Source organism: Scomber scombrus, chromosome 10 (genome assembly GCF_963691925.1).
Source record: "Scomber scombrus chromosome 10, fScoSco1.1, whole genome shotgun sequence".
In the NCBI taxonomy this organism is placed as follows: Eukaryota; Metazoa; Chordata; class Actinopteri; order Scombriformes; family Scombridae; genus Scomber; species Scomber scombrus.
Window position 1 is genome coordinate 26,779,993 of NC_084979.1, and position 13,929 is coordinate 26,793,921.

At 40.3% G+C, this 13,929-nt stretch overlaps 1 protein-coding gene across 1 annotated transcript in view; it reads right to left on the minus strand.

The window, feature by feature from the left end:
- The window catches only part of syt6a (synaptotagmin VIa), a 76,251-nt gene extending 63,771 nt beyond the window's left edge, over nucleotides 1-12,480 (minus strand). Inside the window, exon 1 of the mRNA XM_062427973.1 lies at nucleotides 12,324-12,480. Coding sequence (XP_062283957.1) covers nucleotides 12,324-12,480 — 157 coding nt within the window. The remainder of the gene's footprint in view (nucleotides 1-12,323) is intronic.
- Nucleotides 12,481-13,929: the final 1,449 nt, after the last annotated feature.

Below are 13,929 nucleotides of genomic sequence, written 5' to 3' on the forward strand. Positions count from 1 at the left end.
TGGACAAGCTTGTAAGGTCATTCCATCAATTCTTGTCAGCTTAGGTAACATCATTTCAGACCGGGCATTGCCTGTTTTGCAGAGGGCGCTAATATAATCAGAGGATGAAATGTCACAACAAACCTCAAATTGCACCTCTATTTTCCCATTCTGCCCAAAGAAGGATCTAAAAATCTAATTCTGTCTTTAGTCGTAATGAAACATGATCACTCCGTTGTTCAAAAGCCTCGTGCTCTGCCAACTGCACAACCTTACTTACACACACATAAACACACCTATTCACATGCACACACAAATCTACATGAGTGCACGCACGCACACACACACACACACACGCACACACACACACACACACACACACACACACACACACACACACACACACACACACACAGACAGACATAGGTATACTTCTCTATGCCTCCAAGTCTTTTGTCATGAGATTGTTATTCAATTTGTCCTCCCCTCCCCTCTCCCTGATTGTACTTCTTGTGGGTCATGTTTCCTGAGGGGATTGTTAATGGCAGTATAAGTGAAAACACAAAATATAGGAAGCAGCAGAGATTCCAGGAAATGGGAATGATACAGTCTGAACTGATGCAGGGCCTAAGGCACCATATGTTCTAGGTACTGTGACCAACACGTTTTCTGGCAGCTCAGGAACACTGGGTATATACACACAAAAGATTACAAAAAAGATACAGTGCACACAGTTGATAAGATAGTCTATTATACAAATACATACATCGGTGCTCTTCCCCTTTGGCTGAACCTTAAAATAAATGAAGAAAAACATGTAGTCATCTTTAATCAGTGTCATAATAGATAGCAGCAGTATTCAGTCACTGTTGAGGAACTGCAATGCTGCATACATATTACACCCTTAGTTTGTCCCTTAAGCATTGGTATTTGTATTTAATTTAGCCTTTCATGCGAGCAACATCCTTGTCTTATTAGTGAGTAAAGTTTTAATATAGTGGACCTCCTCCTCCTCATTATGTTGTCATAGCCTGTGGGTTGTTACAACTTAACCTTGCAAGGCAGCTGGAATCACGAGATCACGCAAGAATCAGTCTTGTCAGGCTTCGAGTTGTGTCCTCATGGCCAAACCGCAGTGGTACGGACCAATCAGCGTCCTATGAGGAACTACTAGCAGTTACGGGCGTGGTTTAGATGTGGTGACAGCGCTATTGGACAGATGGTTCATCCAATCACCTGGCAAGTATTTTTATGAAAGTGCCCACCCTTTTTAAAACAGTTTTCAAGGACGATTTCTCAGATTAATTCTCTGTAACAAACCATTTGGCACGTCAGGTTAGGTTACAGTATTAGAAGAAAAAACATCTCACCTCTTTCTCCTACAGGCAACAGATACAACACATCTCACACCACTCCTGAGTGGAGTTCTTGTGGTCAAAGGAGACACTTGTGAGAATAACAACACTACTGCAATGAGTCACTAGGATATATGTGCATGTCTATATTTAGATATAACAGAACATATGGTTTGATGAAAATAAAAACTGGCATTAGCTGAGGTTAGGAAATCAGCCAGAGACTGCGTTTTCAACCAATTCATGAAGATACGAGCTAGCTAGTCACAACTGACAACAAAAAGCCACAGCAAAGTCCGGAAACTGGATCAACATTATGTTAAAACAGTATTAAGGCACAGGACTGGACTTGTCATTAATCATTCAGTGAGTTATGACATAAAGTCAAAATTAAATGCCATGTTTTATATTGCCCTTCTTTTATCATGATCTAAGAAAAAGGATGTTGTTAAAAATAATGGAAAAAGCTGTAGCACTCAAAAGATTATAGAGACCGAGTGCAACGAGAGGCGAAAACAATTGGCACCATAAAATGCAACCAAGGACTAAAACACTATCAAAAGGCCTGTAGCCACTAGCTGGTTAAAGCATTAGATTTGAGCATGTCAAAGCGTTATTTTATCACTCAAAGTCTGCCAAAGAGGAAAAAGTAGTTCTTAGCATGTGCTGAAACCCGTTAAATTTAGTTGCAGTACATGAATGCAAGGGCTTACATCCTGTCCACGTTGAGATAGCACAACTGTAGCAAACTCAACCACATAACAGGTTGGCATGACACTTTTCACAGGCAATGATATGGCAAATACGGTTTAAAATTTGGAAATTATACCTTTATACATGCAATAATTTCCCATTCAGGCTGCATACATTTTAATTCAACAGCCGCTTGGTTTTTACTTTCATGCCTGTTCTCTGTGAGTTCCAGCGAGTTCAGGTATACGTGTCATTTTTGAGGTTTTTGAGCTGCAGGCTGTCCATGTGTGGCAGTGTGTCCCACCACATAGCAGCTGTTGACATTTTGCTGTTGTTCTAGCAGACAGAAGTGACAAAGAGGCACCTTCACACTATACAAAGTCAGTGGAGAGTGATGAATTGTTTTCCCCTCCAGGGTGGGCGGGACTTAATTGTACTCTGTCTCTATTGACAACACATGAGCATTAACATCTCATTAATATCTTTTTTATTCCATGCATGCGTCTTCCTTGTCAAAATCTTGACAAAACCTAGGTTACCCACCGTACAACTTCACTTGATTAACTGGACTGCACAGATTCAGGTGTGTTATTCTTGTAGTTGCTAACATTGCCTCAAGCAGAAATGAGGAGCGGGTTGCAGAGGTCGCTTCTTTCTATCTCCACACACAACTCAAATTTTAATTTTTTTCAGACTTGTAGTCTTCAGCCCCAACTGATGCTGACTCAAGAGCATAGACTGTATATAAAATGGACGTAACATCCGTGAAGTTACCCATTTGGTTTGTGGACTGCTGCTTGGAAGCGAATAGTTTTGGATCTGGGCAGCGCCATCTTGAAGATGTCATGGGCATCAGGAGGAGCAAGAGGCGCCCTCCTGAACCTGTGAACAAATCAACCTGTCAATCACGATGTAGCCACGCCCTAATGCATACCCTGCTTTATCGTCAAATATAAAATCAGGGAGGCCAAAATTTCACAAATGAACATCATACTGCATTGAAGAAGGCTTTAAACTAGCGATTGAGACCATAAACACATTTTGAAAACGTTTACTGAGGTTATAAATCAAGTGAGAAGTTGGTGAATTCTCCATTGACTTGTATAGAGACGGAAGTCCTTTTGACACCAAAATGGTCGCCCCCTGGTGGCCTTTTGATAGAATGCAGTTTTAAGTTACTTCCGCGTTCGCATCATTTCAGAGGACTGGAACAAACTTCATTTGGATACACATACATAGTGTAGACACACTTTAGAGCGTTTAGGTGGCATCTCAGCTGCTGAACTGCTAAACACGCTAACTCAAATTCACCACGACTTCAACACCACAGACGGGTTGTAGCTGCTGTGGCAGTGGGCCAATCACACGTTGCAGTAAATCGAAGAACGCTTGCTGTTGATTGGCTGTGAGCAAGTCCATACAAATAGTCATATTTTCTAGCTCTGGGTGCAAAAAGGATCGATTGCAGGTACCGTTTGACAGGAGATAATTTAATACTACTTGGTATCGATTTATTTCAGTCGACACCTTTAAAGGTGTCAAGTACCGATACCCAGCTCTAACAGCAATATGTGATATTCTTATGCACAATGTAATCCTGTGGGATGGATCCTTTCAGTTGTATGACAGAGGATAAAACATTTTCATTAAAATACTTAACAGTTTCGATTATTTTGACAAACAAGCCCTTTCTGAGAAAAAGCTTAAGAAGTTCACAGTGGACAAATTATTACAAAAACCTTTCAGTATAATACAGCACCACATACAAGAGCTGTCAAAAAGACAACAAGGTTTAATCAACACCTCTGACATTAGCGATGTGCAGGTCATGAACAAATCATTTGAAACAAACTATTGTGCAACTCTTACATTAAGGGTATTTATGGAAATGCATCAAGTTAATTACTGTATTAACCCAGCCAACTCCTAGCCCTGAGATTTTCTCACAGGGCTAAATTCACTTTGGTGCTTGTTTCAATTCAGTCGTCGCTCTTCCTGCTCGGAGCTGAAGGTCTCTCTAACTCAGGTTGCACTAATCACTCACTCACCCGCAACTTCCACGTCACAGTCGGTGAACATCCATGAATTGTAATTTGTCCTTTTTTCGTGCTTTTCTACCACTCGATTCTGATTAATCATGAAATTCAACCATCTGTAATTTCTGATTAGTAGACTCACCACGCCCTGAATACATATACGTGTGCATGAGTGTGAAGTGAAGTAATTCAGACTTCCCCAGAGACCAAAGGCTACCCACAAATGATTTTCACCTCAAAGAAAATATTTCATAATATTTATTTATTTGTACTAGTTGGAGTTGCAGGCTGTAATTAGTAGATGAGTGTCCGTTCACCGTCGGAGGACTCCCCAGGCTCTGACTTCAAAAGCCAACTCTCTTTAGAGACTCATAAAAACTCAAGTGAGTAAAAAAGAGTTGAACCTCTCATCTCTTGTCTGAACACAAACTGAATACAATTAGATTAATTTATTGTAGTCCTGTATGTGTGCTGGATTGTATTAGATTGTAGAGGAGAGATGTTTACCTTTTTTAAATTTAAACTTAAAGCACCACAAATATTTTAAAAAATGATCTTTGTAAGATTTTTGTAACAGATGAGGTAAAAAAAAATAAAATAATGATTGTAATATTTATCAGTTAATTACCTTGTAAATACAGTTTGTTTTTTAAATGAGCATCAATTGATTTCTTTCCACTTGCCAGCACCACAAGCTGTGAAAACACCACTGATGTATAAAGATCATGAAGAATATGTTAAACAGTAGACAGCAGACGCGGAGAAATTATTTTATGATTAAATTAGTGAAATGATCATTAAGATGATTAAAGTTCTCGTTTTAAAAAGATAATTTTGTTATTACATTGGTGATCAGTAGTAATTGTAATAACATCAATAAAACGTGTCTTTTCCTTCTGTTTCTGGACAAAGTTTTAATGATCAAAGTTGCAAAGAGGAAACAAAGTTGGTTAAAAAGCAGAAATTTCTACTGAAGTGGTAATATTGAGATTACACCAACATCTGAAGAGCTCCAAGCTGCACAATAGTGTGACACAACTGTAAGAAAACTGACTGGTATAACAGTGTAATTGTCTGTCTTAGAAACACTGAGCTCCTCAGGATATAACAAGATATTAATACACTAAATTACACAAATGTCTCAACAGTGTCAGGTCTAAGCCACAGTTAATTATATCCTCACAGATCTCAGTCCTGGTTTTGTTCTTTGCAGGAACAATGCAGCGTTTCTATATTATCCTCCAAGACTGCACATTCATTTGTGTGATGAAGTGTGCAGGCCCCATGTCTGATTCTACACCGTCAACCTTGTGAGCGTGACAGAAGTGTCGGTCCCAGAGGCCGAAAGCTTTTTACTGTGACAGACAACTCAACGAACCAGCCATCGAAACTCAGAGACAGAGGAGGTACAGGGGGCCTCGTTAGAAATGAGAGGTATGAAAAGGGCTTGACAGTGATGCAAGGAAGTCAAATGAGGTAAAACAAGACTAAGAAACACATCCTTTTCTCCTTCTCAGCTTCTATCCCCCGCAATTAAGCCATCCCAAAACACAGTATAGAAATGTGCAATTGACTGCTAGCAAATCCTGTGCCCCCGCACCATGATTGTCCAATCACAGCCTAGCTACCATAACGAGGCACGGCAGGCCTGTCAAGCTTTGGATTTTCCCACATGCTGAAGAAGTGTGCATGTGGGGCTGTGTGTAAAAGCGATACTCTGTGGAGGATGGTGTCTCTTTTTTTAGCCTTTCCAGACCCAAAAAAAACCACAAAGAGAAAAGGTGTAAAGAATTGAGTAAAATGTGTTTGTATGCTCTAATGTAAACTGCAAAACACACAATCATGTTCATCTAACTAGCATACCTCAGTATAAACCCAACGCGGATATCAAAACCAAAGAGCATTTAATACTTGCTGGGTGGTTATAAAGGTTAAAAGCTCAGCTCGTACTAGCAAATTCACCATGTGGCAGCTGGTCTTTGATGCTGTTACAGATTAGCCTAACATTAGCTGCTCTGTCCTGCTCTCTATTGAATTTAGGGAAGTTTCCACTCCAGCAACCCCAACCGAACTCGTTATCAACCATAGTAGATCATCAAGCATATATATAGTGTATATTTAAGTCCCCCTTTTACAGGGTTCTTGTTTATGTCAGCTGGAAACATTAAAATGTCAGCCAGAGGAGCGTCCTCGTAGCCAAGTGGTTACAGGGCATGCCGTGTACCCGCAACGTCCCTGGTTCAAGTCAGGCAAGGGACCTTTGTTGCATGTCAAACCCATTTCTTTCTCTCCCCTTGTTTCCTCCCTGCCACCAACTGTCCAATAAAGGCAGAAAAGCCCCAAAAAAAGCAATTTAAAAAAAAAAGAAAGTCAGCCAGAAACAGCATTTTCAGCCAGTTCATGGAGACCTTACATTAGCTTAATTATTATTAAATCTACCAGAGACAGTTTTCATTTCAGCTGAAAAAACTAGATAGTCTCCAGGTACAAATAAGAAGCTCACTTTTGTTTGTTTTTCTCATAACATTGTCTATAGCAGCAGCTCAGTCTGGTTTGGCAGCGCTCGCAGCTCAATAAAGATACACAATCACTGTAGTTACATGTGTAAATTGGGAACGTGCACACATCAGGTCATGGTTATATGTATGAAGCGTGAATGTAACACGAGTTGCTACACAGCCAGTATAGATAGCCGTATTGATTAAAATAGAACAGCATCTGTTCCATCAGACGTGTGCGAGATGGATGACTGAAAAAATGAGCCTGAAACGTTTTCTTCGAGTTGTTAATCCGCCACCGTTTTCAATGTAAACTGAATTACATGCTGCTTTGCTAATGGAAAGCTTGACAGGGATAGCAATAGTAACTAAGGGTGGTGAGAATAAGCAAATGATCAATTAACACTCAATTGTTATACGTTGTAATGTTATGCTTCGGTGAGATAGATGGATGGGCGAAAAGAAAAAAGGAATCTCATGCTCTGTTGTGTCTATCCTCGACCTGTGAGGCTCTCATCGCTGTGCTTGCTTGGGGCCTGATTCCTTAATCAATAAGCCAATGTTACTGCTCAATAGCCAAGCATAGGCCATGCCCAAGTGCACTGGCCTGGGTGAAACACAGCAGGTTTCTACATTACTCAACCTAAATAACATTAATGACACTGATGCATTTTGTAGGAGACAACCAAGCAAGGAAACACTGTTCTCTGAGTCAGTAACAAATCATACAAAGCACTGTGGTCGTCTGCACTATTTAATCCAGGAAGAAGGATTTCTATTATTTATTATTTATTAATGGAAATGGATTCACATTCGGGATAGCACCACAGCTGTTCAAGCTGAGGAGCAGATAACATCACTCGAAATTAGCACCTTCAGGGACATCCCAGTCGCCATTGAGCATCACAATTAAAATGTGTAGGGAGGAATCACCAGAGAAGCCCTGAGAGAAAGACAGATTATAATGCTGTTCACAGACTGCTTATAGAGGAGCTGATTGGTATTCAAGCCGCTCTTTGACTTTTGTCTTTAGCGCATTAATTTTAATGAAAAATGTGTTCCACTTGGCCGGTCATTATTTCCTCCTCCTACTGAACTGGATCACTGACCCTACTCTGGCATATCTGTTTGATTTTAACCCCTAGTGACATCAAAAACACCCTTACTTTAGGTAATCTTTATACCTACCACATAAACCTTCCTAAAGCTGGATCTTGGATTTATTTCTCTGCCCAGCTTATTTGAGTGTGTGCTTTTACAAAATATAATAAAAAACACCCCAAAAAAAAGTGTTTCATTATTCAAATGATTACAGCAATAATTACACAGGACTTTGAGGACTGACGTTTGGTCTTTTCATGACAGCTGAGAAAGACATTTTTTGGCGTGTTATCTCCCTCAACAGGAACAGACCTTGTCTCCAGTGTTCTTTTGTGGTCTACAGTGAAATGTTGTATCAATAAAATACCAAGACAGTAGACAGTGGGTATGAATTATTGAAAGGCACATTGGTTCAGCTGGGGGTTCTAATCTCCACAGTGCAGTTAATTTGATGTTCTTGTTTTTTTTGTTTTTCGGATTCAACCTGCAATGCAGCATCCATGCTTGCAAATACCACAGATAGAGAGAGGAGCAGACCAGCGGGGGAGCTAAATGAATGATCCGTTGATGCTAATGTCCTCTGCCAGCCAAGGTCTTGCTTAATAAACCTGGAGATGAGATGGGTGTGTGAGAAATAATGTGATCAAAAATAAGCCTTGTCAATTCAAGCCCACACACCTGAAGCTGCAGCTGATAATGAAAGTGGAATTGGTAATGAGCATGAAGCAGGAGGAGGAAGGTGGTCATTCAGGCTTAAGGGATGTTTTGTAACCTGTATCAATGCCCTGAAGTAAACATCAATTTCTGAAGTAAGCAGCTGATCAGTGGGAAACGTTCGCTCAGCAGAGTGTGAGACGCTGACCCGAGCTCTCGTTTATCTAGCCTGAAAAAAAATCTTGTGTTGTCTTTCACAAGCAGAGCAGTTGGATCTCGTGCTGTTACAACCTCAGCTTTGATTGGAACACAATCAACCATCTCAAGATTCAACAAATTGGTCAATAAAGACAATGGGGTTATTATCTCTCAGCCACATCGGAGCAGGGGGAATCGAAGTCCCAGGCTTTCTAATTGGTCATTCTTATTTTATCATAATCGATTTGAAACTAGTGAGGGAAAACTCAGTCAACGGTGGGCGAGATCGGAGGGAAATTCGCTCTGTTTAAATGTCTCTTCCGCTGTGAGCCTGATAGGTGCAGATATATTCAAACAGCTCTATGTTCACAAGCCTAATGTGCACTGAAACACAAGAGAAAATGAGGCAAAAATGAAAGTGAAACATTTTTATGTTCTTGAATCACCCTAAAAGCTTGATAGAGAGAGATGAAGAAGGAAAATAAACATAACATCTAAATGTAAGAATGAACGTTTTGGGAGCAACGGAGCGGCTAATGGATAGTTTCAGCAGAGAGCGTGCTCTGTTTGCTGACATTTAAATGGGACATACGCATATTTTCAAGTTTATATTATTGATCTGGGGCTCCATTGTCTTTCTTTGCATGATTTACAATTTAAAAAAAACTCCTTCTTTAGCCCTATATTGACTATTTATACAGCCCCACAGTTCAGCCTCTGTCTCAAACAGCCCGTTCTAGCTCCTGTCTCTTTATGTTCTGATTGGCCGGTTTTAGGGAAGCCTGCAGAGGGTCATCTGTATCAGAGCTGTGTTGAGTTACCGCTGATGCAAAATCAACCTCTCCTACTAAACTGCTTTAAATTAAAAGCTTTAAATGACTAAATAACGGGAGACTTTTGTGCTAAAGAATTTACAGGAAATGAAATGAAAATACTTTTTTTTCTCTCTGCAGTGGCATCTCAGCTGAGTCATTACACTGACCCAAATTTGAGAGGGGGTTGTGTTTTTTAATGCAGAGATAATTCTGGTCTAATACCAACTAAAGCTGCAGAGATTCATCATAACGAGGGGGCGTCCTCTCACATTACCAGGGTTGAGCATGTTATTTGAAACATGTAATCACTTGCATTTTACATGCTGGGCTGTGAAATTTACCACCACACTATAATGATATGACTTTTAAAAATGGTTTTTCATTTTTTAAAATTACAGTTATATAGGGTGCATATCACAATATTGACTATATTTTCAGAGGCGATATTGACATAAAATTAAAATGTATAAGGTATAGTGTAATATATACTATTATTTCATTATATTGTTCTCTGACCCTCAATATAATGACAATTAAGCTACTACTACTAGTAATATACAAGGGTCTTATCAGCGTCCACACCTGCATGCTACATCTCCTGTTTATTTAACAGGTGTATAAAAAGAAAAAGAGTTGTGGTTTAACAAGCAGCCAGTCTACAGTCTGGAGGTATTTACTGACCATCAACAGCTAACTCAACATTAGCCCCTCTGACTGCATGAAGTCCCGTCTCCTCTAGTGTTCCCACCTCCTCCAGGTCTCACACCAGGCTAGCATGTACCAGTCTGTCCACTGAACTCACAGAAACCAAACTGATATCAACCCTTCATCAAATTAGCGGGGATATGTCAAAAAAGTCGACCCCCAAATCATCAAAGTATTGGTGTATTACTGGGATTAGTAGCTGTAATGTAATTGCTGAATTTAAAAAAGTAATAGTTATTGTAACATATTAAAATGCAATGCCCAGCGCTGCACATTACATGTTGACATTAGACAACATGTAATGCAATTAGACATTGACATGTAAGTATAAAACTGTAGATTATAGCCATTTTAACAAATAATGTTGGGTCTCTTTAAAATTAAAACCTAAAGAGTACGGTTTAGAACCTGCTCTATGTGTAAAGTGCCTTGAGAGGACTTTGTTGTGATTTGGCGCTATACAAATAAAGATTGATTGATTGATGTATGATCACAAATAGCATTTTGGCATTGCATAGCTCTTTTTTTGATATGTAAAAACCCTTTTATTTCAGTCTCCACCGTGCATAAGATGTTTGTTTGTTGAACACAGCCACATATTGCTCTCTGCAGGATCTATGCATTGTAGCACAGAAAATATATACAAAGAGACGTTCCATCCATCCCCCAACCTACACATCCTCCAACATTATGAGAAGCAGCTTGTCTTTAGCTTCCATGTGGCAGAAATAATTTACTTCAATGGCTACATAACATGCAATGGCATTTAATGTCCCCACAGCTCAGTAGTGGATGCCAGTGGCACTGTGATGTACGTTCAATTCCTCCACTGAGGATGATGTGAGGTGACAGTGGATTTGGTCAGAATTGGTGTGACATGCACTCTGTGAACAACAGGGACCCATCCTTTAAAAAAAAAAAAAAAAAAAGCAGCCATAAATGGTATTTTTCTCCTTTCTGTGCACCTGCTGACAGAGCTAAAGACCCTGTCAGATATAAGAGCTCAAATCAGTGCTCAAAGCTCAGCACTTTGGTTGGAAAATGAAATACAAAATGAAATGGATTAGCAAAACAATTTAGGAATTTGGATATAGATATCACATATGCAACAGATTTCATAATCAGTATGAAATCATGTCCTGATATATTTAAACTGATGTACTGATGTCTTTATATCATAAATCCAGCTTTACTGCATGGGGTTAGGTTTTATGCCTGTTTCATTCAGACACAGATTTTCTTGCATTCACATAAAAATAGTGTCATTCTTCACATTGTTTACAGAACATGTTTTATGCTTAAGCTGTGCTGTCTAAATATCTGTACGCTGTGAGCGAAGCTGAAGCCTGCCTTTCTTAATCTGCCATGCTACAATGTTTTAAACACCCTTTTTTCATGTATCGTATAGTGAAATCTGCATTGAAACACAAAATTCACAAGTTTCCTCTGCTTTTGTAGACAATTCAACCAGTATTTGCTTTACTGAACGGTGCACTCTCAAAACTAGACTTCACAAAACAGGGACTCAAAACACACTAAGTCTTCCAGAGCCGGTAGTAGAGCTGCTACATTAGCTAAGCACTTGAAAAGAGGGATTATTCCTTTAAAAGGGGGTGAAGCCCACTGCAAGTGCCAAAGCAACAGATGCACGAGGCTGCAACAGATGTGTAAATCATCCCTCATGAATAAGTCATAAATCCAATTCAGGAGGTTGAAACTTTGCAGAACGGATTAAACACATAACGCGACTGCTCTTGCACTAGCGTGGTCGTATTTGTTTATTCACCCAGGCGTTGTACACGCATGCATTTCTGATAAGGTTTGTTTGTTTCTCGTCTCTTGTCATTCTAAGCTTGAGTGGTCAAGACAACATCAGCTGGCATTAGTCAGACTTGAGGCTTATCTATTAACGGTATAGAGGCTGTTTTCTCTGGGGCAAACTGGGGAGTCATTGTGAGTTTGTTTTGCCCTGTTTTCACCAAAACTGTATAAATGGCTTACAACGCTCAATCGAAGTCCTGTCCGAGCAACCATATGTAATGGTGCAAGTGATCAACATAAAAGAAAAGGAATAATATCAAAGAAAAAGAATCAAAACCACATGCTAAACAGCAAGAAGGCAGACTGTAGCTATCTTTGGCATGCACATACAAATAAAGCACTACTACAGAGAATCCTTTAAAATTAGCTCTCTCCTTAAAACACACTGAGCATGGAGACTCACACAGCACACCAGACAAGCTACTGCTTTACACTCACTATAGATCAGGAGTTAATTATAGTCCTTACCCGGATCTTTGCGGTCAGAGCTTTGGCCAGACAGCAGGAAGAGGAAATCCTGACAGGTGTCCTGATCCAACAATGTGCTGTTGTGCAGGCAAAGGTCAACAATTAGGGTCACAGCTCTCTGACAGACCATGTCATACTCCTCTCGGTCAGAACTCATGCTCCCAGCTGCATCCTCAGCCGTGAGTGCTCATCCAAGGGGACTAACACACCCACACACACACATACACACACACGCTGCAGCATAGCATGCAGAAGATAAATGCAACTTGTCTCCGTCCTCTGCTGATTCTTCTCCGTCTTTCCTCCAGAGTCTCTCAAGAGTGTTTACACACAAACACGTGTATGCATGTCTGTGTGTGTGTGTGTGTGTGCGCGCATGTGTGTGTGCTTCAGTTTGTTTGTGTGCCAGTCCAAACGTGGATGAGTATGTAAGCCGGGCCAAGACTGTTAAATGCATAACAACATGTTGTATGCATTCAACGCCATAGCAAATGTGTGTGCGTGTGTGTGCAACATTTGCGTACTTAATGAATCATATTGTCCCCAGGTGATGTAAGGACAGAATTATTGCATCACATCTTTGCTAAAGAAGTACGTTGAAGGAGACACAACAATCATGGGAAAGACTCAACACACCGAGAAGCAGCAGGGTCTAACAACCCCCATCCCCCCCCTCCTCACCCTGTCTCTTCTTTGCTCTGTTTCCACACCGCTCCCCCCTCTTGATCTGACTGTGATGCCACTACCGCCCCTGCTCTTGAGCGTGCTCAGACTGAAATGCCCTCATAACGACCACTGGGCTTGTTTTTCTCAGGTCGACTGAGATGGCTGCTCCCTTAGGTCAGGACGTCTCCTGTGAAGATTTTCCCCTGAGCTGAACCACCTGTGACTGAGAAGTCTCGCCGCTCCCATCGACAATCCCCCATCGCTCCAATTGTGATCCCTGAGTGTTTACAACCAGTAATGATGAGGGTTTACCTGTGTGTGTCTGTGTGTGTGTGTTGTGAGTGTTTGAAGGAGAAACAGAGACAGCAAGAAGGCGAGATCATTACATGTGGCTGCATACAGTGTGCATAAATGCCCACTTAGAAAAGCTGATGTATACATATTTATATATAGATTTAGAAATTTGTAACCTTGCAAAACTGTGTGTAGATGAAAATATGTGTGAACTGGGATGTGAAATTGCCTTCATGTATCTGTTGGGACACTGTAGCTGATGAGGCTCAATAAAAGCTAATACGTCTCCAGTAGAGGACTCATGCACTACTTTTTTCCCCCATAAACCTCTGAGGATTCAAGTCAAATTAATATCTTGTATCTGATGAGTACAATAAGTGAACATTCAAATGTTTATTTTCAAATCACGTGGCAATGGGCGGAGAGGGGGGGAAAGGGAATTAATTGACTTGACTTTTCCAGTATATTACACTGAACTTCACGTGAACCTTCTTGAACCTTCTCCTTTAATTATGTTCTTACTAACTTAACCATTAATCAAAGTAATTTAATAAACTCTATGACGAATAAAGCATTAAAAATGATTTCGTGCCCATCTAATTACAAAGTAATATTGAGTTTAACCAGATCTTGGTTGAGTCCCTTC